This window comes from Saccoglossus kowalevskii, chromosome 11 (genome assembly GCF_978046115.1).
Source record: "Saccoglossus kowalevskii chromosome 11, keSacKowa6.1, whole genome shotgun sequence".
Classification (NCBI taxonomy): domain Eukaryota; kingdom Metazoa; phylum Hemichordata; class Enteropneusta; family Harrimaniidae; genus Saccoglossus; species Saccoglossus kowalevskii.
Genome location: NC_140651.1, coordinates 28440412 through 28453138, shown reverse-complemented (window position 1 = coordinate 28453138; position 12727 = coordinate 28440412). Strand labels below are relative to the sequence as shown.

Sequence of the window (12727 nt, the reverse complement as noted above, 5' to 3'; positions counted from 1 at the left end):
AGACAGTTCGAAAAAAGCACTGAAATAGTTGAATTATTGCCCCAACGTACAAGTGCAACAATATCAATTTTGAAACATTTTTAAGTATTAAATGGTCGCAAATTATATTCAAATTCAGCGAACCCCTATAGAGCGGTCATGTGATCGGAGCCTTTTTGCCAGAAAAAATGATCTCGCGAAACTATTTTTTAATTTATTTTGTCACACATATTGAAATTGCATATTTCAATTTAATTTAAATAATTATAAAGGTTTCCCGGAATCTTGCCGATATACTTTGGGTCGTAATTACCGAAGCTATCGCTAATTGCAGATATAATGGTAATAGTACAGTGGTAAAATGGTAATGGTATTAATATTGGTAATGGCTGAATTGATAATGATATAGTGGTGATGCTGCAATGGTAGGTATATTGGTTATGGTAAATTAGTAATTGTGCAATGGTAATTATATTGGCACAATATGCAGGCTGGAGCTTGCATAGTAGAGTTTTTCTCCAGTTATCCTATACCGAAATCTGGCCTTGTAGAGAGGTGTCACATCCGTAAGTGAGTCTTCATTGAGAGCAGTCTGGCGAGTCATATGAATGGCTAGCTTTGCAGATAATATAATGTAATTCATTAAGTATTGGACTTTTTCTAGCTGGGGTGACTCAATAATGAACCACCAGTAGGGCAATACAAAATCAATTACAAATTATTTTTTGACATATTCTCTGAACGAGCTTAAATAGTGGCAGCAGACGAGGACTTTGAAAAAAAAAAATATGCATAAGGTCGTCCTTGTCATGGCAGAAAACGCAGTCAGAGTTGGGACGATAGTTGCATGATTTTAAGAATTCGCCAGTGGCATAGGCACTATGCGCCATTGAAGTTCCCCTTCTATTTTTATCATTGAGGAGAGATAGCTTTTTTGTAAACGGGTGTAATATTATTGGGTAGACATAGAAGAACCTGCCAAACTGTGTCTAAATGTTTGAGAGGTTTTCCTAGCATTTGGAAGATCATCTTTTTCTCGTTTATAAAGTGGACAGTTAAGCAGAGTATCACCGTTTTTGTAAATGGCTATAATGAGTAGTATTTAGGTCAGAGTGATGTTCTGTGAAGAAATTGTTGATTATTTCTACAAAATCCTTTCCCAAGAACGCGCATTGAATCTATTATACCAACGCTTTTCAGTTAATGAATCAGGTCACCAATAATGGTTATACCGCCCTCTACAAAGTGTGTAAAAATGAAAGGCTCTTTTCGCACAAAGTGTAAAATTAAATAATTGTTAAAAAAGGTTCGTTTAAAACAGCTGAAACAGACGATGGACGATTGATTTCAATTGATAACAAAGTGTGAGGAGTTCACTGTAAAATCACTAGACCTTGACCACCAAATTTGTGTACAGTAGTTCTGCTGGTTTCCAGTGGCGACCATGCCAAAAGAAACCAAGGAATATCTTCTCAATGTCTTTGATAAGATTGCTTAGCGGACTGAGACATTAAGGATGTAGTAGACATAACAAGTATGTTATAGTTAGGCTTGATATTTTCATATAAGAATTGTCCTGAACTATAGTAAACCGTATATTTTATGAAACCTCTTATCTCACACTTTCTGAAATTCTGGGTAATTTTGGATAGAATTTAATGGTTATCACGTGACTGCTAAGTAAACAAACAAAAATGTTATTTAAAAAAAAAACGAGTACTGCGTGAAACTGGAACTAGTTAGATGAATAACAAACATCGTAATGTTAACCACAGGGTGTCCCATCCAATCGGGTGACAAGATTTTTGCCCAGCGAGATGCGTTTATTTCATGAGTACTGTGGCCCATATATACAATTGGTCTGCTATATGAAAATCTGTCGGCTACTTGAAAAAAAATTCGGTCGGCAAGTTGAAAATTTGTCGGCTACTTGAAAATTGCGCCGCTACATGAAAATCGCTCCGCTACTTGAAAAAAAATCGGTCGGCTACTTGAAAATTGCTCCGCTACTTGAAAATGCGCCGCTACATGAAAATTGCTCCGCTATTTGAAAATAAATCGTTCAGCTACTTGAAATTTGTCGTCTACTTGGAAATGTTTCCGCTACTTGAAAATAGTTTCGTTATTTGAAAAAAAAAATGGTCTGCTGTCTATAATCGGTTGGCTACTTCAAAATCGCCCCTCTATTTTCCAAAAACATTCGACCCGCACATGTATGACCCGGAAGTAAATCTTTTACGATTCCATGTCATTCCATGTGGGCAAGGTTTACAACGTATCACTGATATTGGTACCCCAGACCATTCGTCCCGGTGTTATCGCTATCGCCATAACGATAACACCGGGACGAATGGTCTGGGGTATGATATTGGTAAGTTTAAACAATTTCTATCGCTTTACTATGCCAAAAATACCGTATTATTGAGAGACTGTGATTGAGTGAAAATTCATGACACCGTCGGTGATCCGAATGTATGATCCTGGACCTTGTCGGGCGAAATGACCTCAGATAATTTTGGGCCAACTTACCACTGCCCCAATGCTGTTATGTATGAGCAGTTCAATCAAAATTAAAATTATCCCTTCCACCATAGTTATGATTTTAATGTGATTTTTTCACTTAGCAATAGTAGTTAGTGTATTGTATTGTACTGTACCGTACCGTACAAGTATATTGTGATTCTTTATGTGTTTGTAATATTATTTAGCTTTATTTAGCATTCTGTTTATTTTATTTTATTCTATTTTATTTTTTATACGACCATAGAACAACTCACTGTAGTTTGTTTGAATAAGTATTATTATTATTATATTAAGCGATGTAAAACAATAATTTTCAGCATTTATCAAGTTTTTATACAATAGATTTTTTTCTAGAAATATTCTACTTTTAGTTTAGATTTGGAGCTAACCTGCAGTAAGCATTATATTTCTATTTCATCAAATTTGGTTAAAACCAGGTGTATTGTACAGCTTGCATTTTTGTGGTTACCAATATAAATTGAAATTGAAATTAAATACATATTTAAAAAAAATATTTAAAATCTTGGTTTATTATCAGATGAATTGTAGATACTTAATTATACACAATTACCATAACAATTTGACAATAATATTACTAGTATTTCAATCTGAGTCCTTAATCTGAGATAAGATTATTAATCTAAAGCTGAATATAAGACATATAAGCTTTATGCTTGTCCACATAATACTAGTCAAATGCTCTTTCCAAATTCAGGCACTTTTTTCATACATCACTGTAATTGTCAGTCAAAAGGACTATTTCTGTTTCTATTGCACATAAAAAATTACAGAATATTTACACCAATAACTCGGGTGGAGCATTGACTTACAATAGGCCCAAATATTAAAAACTCACCATTTTAGGCAGTAAAAAAGTGTTTCTTCTAAAAATTAACGATCCCAAACTGTTGTTTTATCCCCAGAGTCCCCGGGCGATAAGTGGCGACTTTGAACATCGGGTTAATCTGTATTTTTCTGACATGATCCGAATACTATGAAGTCCATATACCTTGTCTATTTACAATAATACCCTTAGTTTTCACAACTTTGAAAAAAAAAAAATCAACCGACCGACCCAATTTTTCAATTTCCCGATTTGAGGGCAACATGAGGTTTTTTTTTTGGACTTAGTCCATCAAAAGTCAGGTGAAGTACACATGTTTCAATGAAGACTGGTGCATTAATTGTTATATCAACCTAATCTTTTTTGCAAATTAATTTATTTATAGAAATACTAATGGTATACCTATATAAGGCAGTTCATGCCTATAAGGCAACCGATGATGGAGAGTTGACCATTAAGGTCAACGATATAATTGAAGTTGAAGGATTGCCATGGCAGTTTCAAGGCAACCCAAAAGAGCCTCGTGGATGGATTTTAGGAAAATTTAATGATGTGGAGGGTAAATTCCCCTCTTTTGTGGATTTTTTTAGGCAGAGGTTATCACCACGACCCCCGACTCCACCATTATCTTCATTAGTTTCAAATAAATGCAATAGAAAAAAGAAACCTATACGTAAGTATCTTAAGAATTAACAATGATTAATTTTATTTATTTATTTATGTATGTATGTGCATGTCATGAAGGCATGAATATATAAATTTAAACTTTTATAAATGTATGGCAATCCTGGAAAGACGTGTGGCTAGTGAGCATTACCTAATGACTACTAAGCCAATAAAAGTGTTTACACTGAATTTGAATAGAATGTTAGGGTCTCCAAAGTATATGTTTTAAATATTTCGTAATTTCATGCGTTAACGACTAGAATTGCGTTATACAATGGACGAAATATGGCTTAATTTGTCAATTAACACCTCACCTACCAGGGCAGTACTGCTTAGTTGATACATTGAATTTACATCTTAATTAAAATTAATCTCAACATCATATTTAAAATAATGGATTATGATGTCCTTACAAACCTTTAATTTTCTACTTATGACACATAAAATGCTATAAACATGTTTCTGTTTGTTTTTAATAATTTCCAAGGACAGTTATTTATCTATTTTTAACATTTTGCAGCAGTAAATCTACATTTACAGGTACAATATGATATTCTGTGTTTATTTCTACTTTTGCAATATTTTACTCTGAAACTGTACCATACACATTTTATTTATTTAATTGGTTAAAGGGAATGGTGATAACTTCACTACTGTATGTTGTTCACGTCAGTTATTATTTGTAGACGGAATTGTGTAGCATGAATATTATCTTTGTATGCATCAAGTATTTTTATTACAATATGATAAAATAAAATTTAATAAAATAGTTATCATACAATATTGAAAAAATCCATGGTACTTAAAGAAATATTTTACCAGAAATGTTTTTTCACCCAAGCTTAAGAAGAATTAGTCTAATTTTATCTGCTACAGGCTCTTTCAAGGAGATGAAGATGAGAACGTCCTCTATGAGAGTAAGAGAAAAACAAATCAGGATGTAGGCAATTTAATTTCTTTATTCATTTGTTTCAATAATTGAGCTAAGCAACTGACATTTTTGGCGATAGCAGTATAGTTTACCTTACATAATTGAGTAAAATGTATTGTATTTAAATATACAATAATAATACATAAAAGTAATCAATGTTTTGTTCCGCCAAAATCGCAAAACAATTTTGTACTGGATGTCAATAAAATTGATTGATATACATGTACTTTGCAATTTAACAATTTATTTTGCAGTGATCTAATAATTGATCAAATTGAATGAAAATAGTTTTATTCTGTCTTTTATTTTTGTTATTACAGCTAAGATGGTCCGTAGCAAATTTGATGTTCAATGCTCATATCGTTATAGCACCCTCATACTGTCTGAATGAAAAACAAATGTTGTTGTTGTTTTTTTTTGGGGGGGGGGGTTCTGTGTGTGCCCAGCTCAACTGGTTGATGGTGATGTACTGATGTGTATATGTGTCACACATTGTCATTCCGGAACAGTATCTCAGTTGTCTCATACATGCCTGGATGGACCAATCAAGCTTAAACTTCAAACATACTCGTACATCTATAAGACAAACAGGGCCTATAACAGTGCAATTTACATCATGCAATTTATCATGTCATAAATATTATGTTTTTTAATTAGTATTCCATTTTGAATTTTCAGCAAGGAACTATGGGTAAAATTACATTTCATTACAATGACAAAATACTTTCTTTCATAACTTGAATATAATGCAAATTAGGTCAAATTTTCAGTGATCATATTAATATATATTGTTGTAACTTGTATAAGCTACTGTCATCAATAAATTATAAAATATACTAGTATACTAAGAATTAAGCAATTGGTAGAAAAATGTAAAAATTCAAAAATAAATATTTTCAGTTCTGTTGCCATGATGACCAATTAAATAATAATAATGAAATAATTTTCTTAATTGTTCACACCAGTGTCTAATGATGTTTTACTTTACCCACAATTCTATGCTGGAGAATCAAGATGGACACATCGATGAAAAGCTCATTATCTAAAGAATAAAATGTATAAAAACTGTTAATTGCATTCTGCTACATTTGTAGAGCTCTTTCATCTGGGAACATTATGTTTGGCTAGATTCACGTTTTAGTTCTCTAACAGTTTTCAGCATGTTTTGTTACAACAGATAAATACAAATACTTAGTAGTTGAAAATAAATTTTAAAAAGTTTGTTGAGCATTTTATGTACTTTTAATTATTTTTGTGTCATTAATTCATATTTGTTATATAAAATGAAATCTAGCACTTCACACAAAAAAACTTATGGCTTTAACTTTATTTTTTCCATCTGAAGGTGCAAGTGAGCATGTTATCACTCAATGGTAGAAATTTAGTTGTTTCAAGAAAAGTTGAAACAGGATTTTGTGTTGTTGTATCTGTGCTGATTACAGGTACTGAACTTTAAATAAATAAGTACATGTTTATTTATGTTCTTTGCAAATACATTTGGAGCTATAAGTCCTGGACCACTATTGTACTGGATTGATAACCATTCAATGGTTTTGTGCTATCAGCCTGTTCTGTTTAAGATCATACACATATCATACATGTTGGGATACGTATGCACATGGATTTATGCATTCAAAACTTCCAGAAAGGGAAGCCATTTTATTGCCAAAATTCTCCCAAATCATGCATTTCTGTCAATTCAGAATCAAATCTCAGTTATGTTATGCATGTTACTTTGTTATGTAGATCAGATTCAAATATCAACATAAGTCTGACATACCATGCTTTGAGAAATACTTACAGATTGATTCACTACAGTATGAACTTAACTTGTTTTTAATGTGTTGCCTTTAATTAATTAATTTTCTCTTTGCAGCAACTGCAGATGAACTCTTAAAATTGGCTGTTGCTGAACAATTAGAACAAAATAGATTATTGTCAACAGAAGCCAAATATGTATTGCTATACAAGGATCGAAGTCTTGTCAAATATATTCCGGGGTCAACTGAAACATTCATGCTAAAAAAATACAAGATTAAAATGAAGCAACCGTATACCAAGTTGTGTTTTTATTTATGTCTCGAAACTGCATATGCAGGTAATTTTTTTAAGTGATATTTAACACTAAACGCCAAAACTGTGAACAATGTGCACAATGTTCATGTTATACAGTGACTAATAACCCTCTTGCTACTTGAGGCCTTGTAAAGTAGCAATCACTGTGAATATGATATACAAATATAAAATATCAAAAGAAAATGCAACTGTATGTGATCATGTCTGTGCCTGAAATAATATTTGTGACTCCCGTGTGCTAAGCACACAATGGGAGTCCTCTGCAGTTAACCTGTCTGTGTTTATGTGTGTGTGTCTGTCCGTTCCGCTGATATCTCAAGAACCGTATGTTGGTTTCTAATGAAACTTGGTGTATAGATGCTCTGGGCTAATGCGCAGATTTGATATCTATGTTTTGGTTGAAACCCATGCATATTAATTACCTGATTTGCATGATAATTAGCTAATTTTTAGCTGTTCCTTGACTGTTCAGCTGATATCTAAAGAGCCATTCATTAAATTTTGATGAAATTTGGTACATAGATGATTAGTTTTGGGTAAAAATCCATGCATATAATTAACCTAATTTGCATAATGATTAATCAATTTTCGCTTTTCCACTGATATCTCAGGTACTAATCATCACATTTCAATGAAACTTACATAGATACATAGGAAGATGCACAGATACATATGCGAAATATTAATTACCCAAATTGCATAATTGATAAATTTTCAGCTTTTGATATTTCAAGTACTATTACTTTTCAATGAAACTTGGTACAAACTTGGTGATGTTCTAGGACAATGCACAGAGCGGATTAGTTTTGAGATAAAATCAGTGAATATTTAATCAACTAATTTTCAAAATTAGTTAATTTTTGGCTTTTACACTGATGTAATGGCAATTATTTCATTTCTGATGAAACTTGGTACATTGATGCTCCAGAACAATGCACAAACCCGCTCAGTTTTTAATTAAAATCAGATCATATTAATTACCAAATTAGCATTATAAATCATAATTTTTGGTTCTAATCACATTCCAATGAAACTTCGTACATAGATGGTCTGTGACAGTACTTATCTTATTCAATGATTTTTGGTACATATATACTCTAACACAATGTGATGATCAAATTAATTTTAGGTTCATATACATGTATAATAATTACCCAATTTGCACAATAATTTACATTTCTGCTTTCCGCTAATTTAGTTAGGATTAATCATCACATTATAATGAAACTTTGTACATGTGCACCCTGAGAAAATTTACAGACCTAAATCCATGTATAATAATTGCTTAATTTGTATAATAATTCATTTGGTTCACTGAGGTAAACCCTAAAAAATATAAAATAGTTTAAGTTCTACATTGTTGAATAAAAAAAATCAGATTTAAATTGAATTCATCGCAGAGGTGCTTTCGAATAAATTATACTAAAAACCATGGATGAAAAATCAAATGTATTTTCTGCATGTATTAAATTTTGATGATGTAAATCACATTTTTTTCATGTTATGCATCTCAAATAGCAGACAAAAATTAGTTGCCAAGCTTCTCGTTTGAAAATCAAGTCTTAAATTTTGAATTAATTCTAATGTGTCTCTAATACTCTCAGCACACAGGCGTTCTTTCTAAGCTTTTTTTGATTATTTAATATGTTCAGACTTGTCACATTCACAGTAAATTTGTTTCAATACTTGCAAAGTTTTTTGTTTTTTTAATACTGATACAATTTTATATTTGTCGTCCATCTCAAGAGTACAACCAAATGAGCACTGATAAAGATTATCACTATGTTGACACAGATGATAATAGTGATACTGTTGATGAACATTGAACAATGCCATCATGATATTAAAGGAGAAGAAATAGAAAATGTAAGTTTTACTACTACAGTTTTGGATTACTGGTATATAAGTATATAACACTTTGAGTGATGTCAATACCAAGTTTAAATGAGATAAATCTTGGCATACCTAAGTTGATATTCAAGTGTAGATTTTTGGAGGGATTAGCAAATGCTTCTCTAGGAAATGATGATAGACTTGTAAACATGATTAAAATGGTTCTCCTTGCCTTGCATGCAAGGTGGATGAAGGTATATGAGTGTGTTTGTCTTTAATAAATAATTATACCTACATGTATTATAGTGATGGGTACACAAAGAAGTGTATCAATTAAAACAACATGAGTGGCATTTTACCTTTCAAATTACTGAATTTGAATTTTTTTTTAAATTACAGGAACATGAGAATGAAATTGAAACTATAGAAGATGGTAACCCAGATATAGATACTGAAGTGGCTTTTGGAAACAATCCAAATATTGATTGTACTGGTTCACTCGATGATACTCTGCCTATTCTGTGAGTATACATGCAAGCATATTTCTGTATTAATACACATATCAATGGCAATACAATTTTGAATCTTGTACATACAAATTCAATCTGTCAAAAGTTCCTTGTAATTTTGTTTTCAACACTTTTGACAGTTTTTAAAACTACTTTATTTAAATCTGGTTTTTGAAATTGAATATCCAGTAAAATTTTTGTTACAAAATTGACCTTGCCCAAATCAAAGCTTTTTAGCTCATAACATATCCTCAGTAATAACAGGATTTTGTATAATATTATTGCATACAAAGTTATCACAAAGAATGTATAATAAGCATTATACCGGTAAATACATATTTATCATAAATTTTCATTTCAGAACCCCATATGGAAACTATTGCCAGGTGATGAATATTTCTGATGAAGATAATGAAGAATCTGATCAGAATATTATGGATCATGAACAAGTAATCATACCAACAATTCAGAGTCAAAGGTGATTGCTTAAATGCAAAAATCAATTTTATCTTGTTTTTTTTCATTTTCTGTCTTGTAAAGTACTTCAACTGACTGGTTAGCTGAAAGTTTTTATTAGTCCCCGTTCGGACGAAGTCGAGGACTTATAATTCAGTCTCCGTCCGTCCGTGTGTCCGTGCGTCTGTCCGGAGTCATATCTCAGAATCCCTTGTACCGATTCTGTTCATTCTTTGCATGTGCCTAGTACTTTATGTGGGACATATGCACATGCAGTGGTTTAGCGATTCGATTTAAAATGGCCGACTGGCAGCCATCTTGTTTTTTGAAAATGTTGTATTTTGGACATGCTTTGTCAATTTTCATTCAAACTTGGTACATAGATTATACATGTTGGGATACATGTCCATGATGATTTATTTAACAATTGGATCAAAGATGGCCGACTGGCAGCCATCTCGTTTTTTGAAAATGTCGTATTTTGGACATGCTTTGTCAGTTTTCATTCAAATTTTGTACATAGATCATACATGTTAGGATACATGTCCCCGACCGTCTTTGAGTTCCTGAGTCTGTCCGTCCGTGTGTCCGTCTGTACGTGCGTCAGTCTATCCAACGTCATATTTCAGAATCCTGTGGACCGATTCCGTTCATTCTTTGCATGTGCCTAGTACCTTATGTGGTATATATGCACATGCATTGCTTTAGCGATTCGATTCAAAATGGTCGACCGGCAGTCATCTTGTTTTTTGAAAATGTTGTATTTTGGACATGCTTTGTCAGTTGTCATTCAAACTTGGTACATAGATTATACATGTTAGGATACATGTCCATGACGATTTATTTCGCAATTGGATCAAAAATGGTCGACTGGCTGGCATCTTGTTTTTGTTTTTTTATGCGGTATCTTGGACGTGCTCTGTCATTTTTCATTCAAATGTGGCACATACATGTACTTTATACATGTTAGGATGCATGTCCATAACAATTTGTTTCAAAATCTGGTCAAGGATGGCCGATTGACAGCCATCTGACTTTTTGGCCTTACTACTATATTTCCACAATTTATGTACCATTTTCATTCGTATTTGCCACATACATCATACATATCAGTGTGTTGCATAATCAGATCAAAGATGGCTGAATAATGGCTGTTTTTATTTTGGCCATATTACTATGACACGAAACACGTGTTTTGATGTAAATAAACAATCTGTTGTATACGCCACTTGGAACTCAAGTTTCAAAGACATGCTCGCGACAACCCCTCCGCTTTAATATGACGAGCACAAAGAGAACTTAACGGGGACTGTGTCATTTTCAATGACTTGTTAAATAAGAATTTTCACTTGTACAAGAATACTGCATATGCTGTGGCAGTACTTTCATTAGCAAGAGTTTGAATTCTGTGTAAATATTGTATTGTAGGCGCGTACCAGCCTATGGGTCTTATATCAAACATGATAGATTTATTTGGTAATCAAAATATATTTTGAAAGATCATGTTATCGGTATATTTCATATAGACATTTTTCTATAATTTTTTTTTTGTATGTTTATGCATTAAAGAAGTTTACAAGAATTGTTGAGTGAGTTTATTCAGAGTGTTCAGGTTGATGATGTCAGCACTGTTATCATTCGAAGATCTAAAATCCTGAGAACTACTCTAAAAGCCATTAGTAAGAATGGGTTTAATATAAGAGGAAAGCTTTTTGTGGAGTTCAGTGGGGAGGATGCTCATGATGACGGTGGACCACGGAGAGAATTTCTAAGGTATGAATACAAATCAAATTTGAAATCCCCAAAAAGGGAGTCGACTTAGACATATGCATGTTTGTTAATAGCTTACATGTATCACAGTTATTCAAAAACTATGTACCTTGAACATGATCATTGTTTTAATTACAAGCATTTTTATTCTCAGTTCAAAAATTTTGAAAACTTAAGTGACTTATAATCAGTTTCAATCTGTCTCGCTTTCCGTCTATCCATAGTTGTATTTCAAAAACCTCTGGAACAAATTTGTTTATTCTGTGCACGTCCTTAGTACTTTATTTGTGACATATGCACATGCAGTGGTTTAGCAATTCAATCAAAGATGGCCTTTTGGTCCCAAAACTATATCTCCAAGGCTTATGGACCATTTGCATTCATATTTGGCACATACATCATACATGTTGGAATACATGTCCATGTCAGTTTGTTTCATAATCATATAAAAGATGGTCTATTGCTGGTTATCTTCCTATCTGGTCATACAACTGTATTTGATATCCATAATACTGGAGGCATTTTACTTGAGTTTGGATGTAAAATTGCATGAATATGAGAAATAGCAAATAGTTTGTGTCCATAAATTACCAGTAGATTATAAATCATTTCATTTAATAAATATGATTTTTGTTGATACTAGATTAGTTTAGTTTTATTACAAAATGTACTCTCAAATACAGACCGTACCGTATGTATTTGGTCACATGACCATCGATTTGCATATCCAATTTGATTGCATATATATTATGCATGTAGCAATACATGTTCTTGAAACATACATTTATGTGTTGAAAAGTTATTATTGTTCTTTGAATTATTTGAGTAATTACAAAATGTCATCAACATCAACAATGTAGAACTTAAGCTGCATTAAAATATAAAATAGTTTAACAAATTTGTTCTTGCTAACAGGTTGTTAATGCAGGAAGTTGGTGCTAGTATGGGGATTTTTGAAGGGGACCAGTTAACCAGAGTTTTCAGCCACAATGTACGCCTAATCAGTGATATGATGTATTTCAAGGCTGGACAACTTGTTGCCATGTCATTGCTAAATGGTGGTCCTGGTCTTCAGTGTATGGCTGATTCGGTTTACAACTACATGATTGGTATTGAACCGGGAAATCTCACAATTGACTT

The 12727-nt window shown here is 32.5% G+C and overlaps 1 protein-coding gene across 1 annotated transcript; it reads left to right on the top strand.

Annotated features, from left to right (window-relative positions):
- Positions 1 to 2211: 2211 nt before the first annotated feature.
- LOC146736609 (uncharacterized) lies at positions 2212 to 8867 on the top strand. Its single transcript, XM_085505517.1, has 5 exons — positions 2212 to 2269; positions 3732 to 4019; positions 6289 to 6385; positions 6820 to 7041; positions 8766 to 8867. The coding sequence occupies exons 3-5, from the start codon at positions 6301 to 6303 to the stop codon at positions 8843 to 8845; spliced, it is 387 nt and encodes a 128-aa protein (XP_085361643.1). The 5' UTR covers positions 2212 to 2269; positions 3732 to 4019; positions 6289 to 6300; the 3' UTR covers positions 8846 to 8867.
- Positions 8868 to 12727: the final 3860 nt, after the last annotated feature.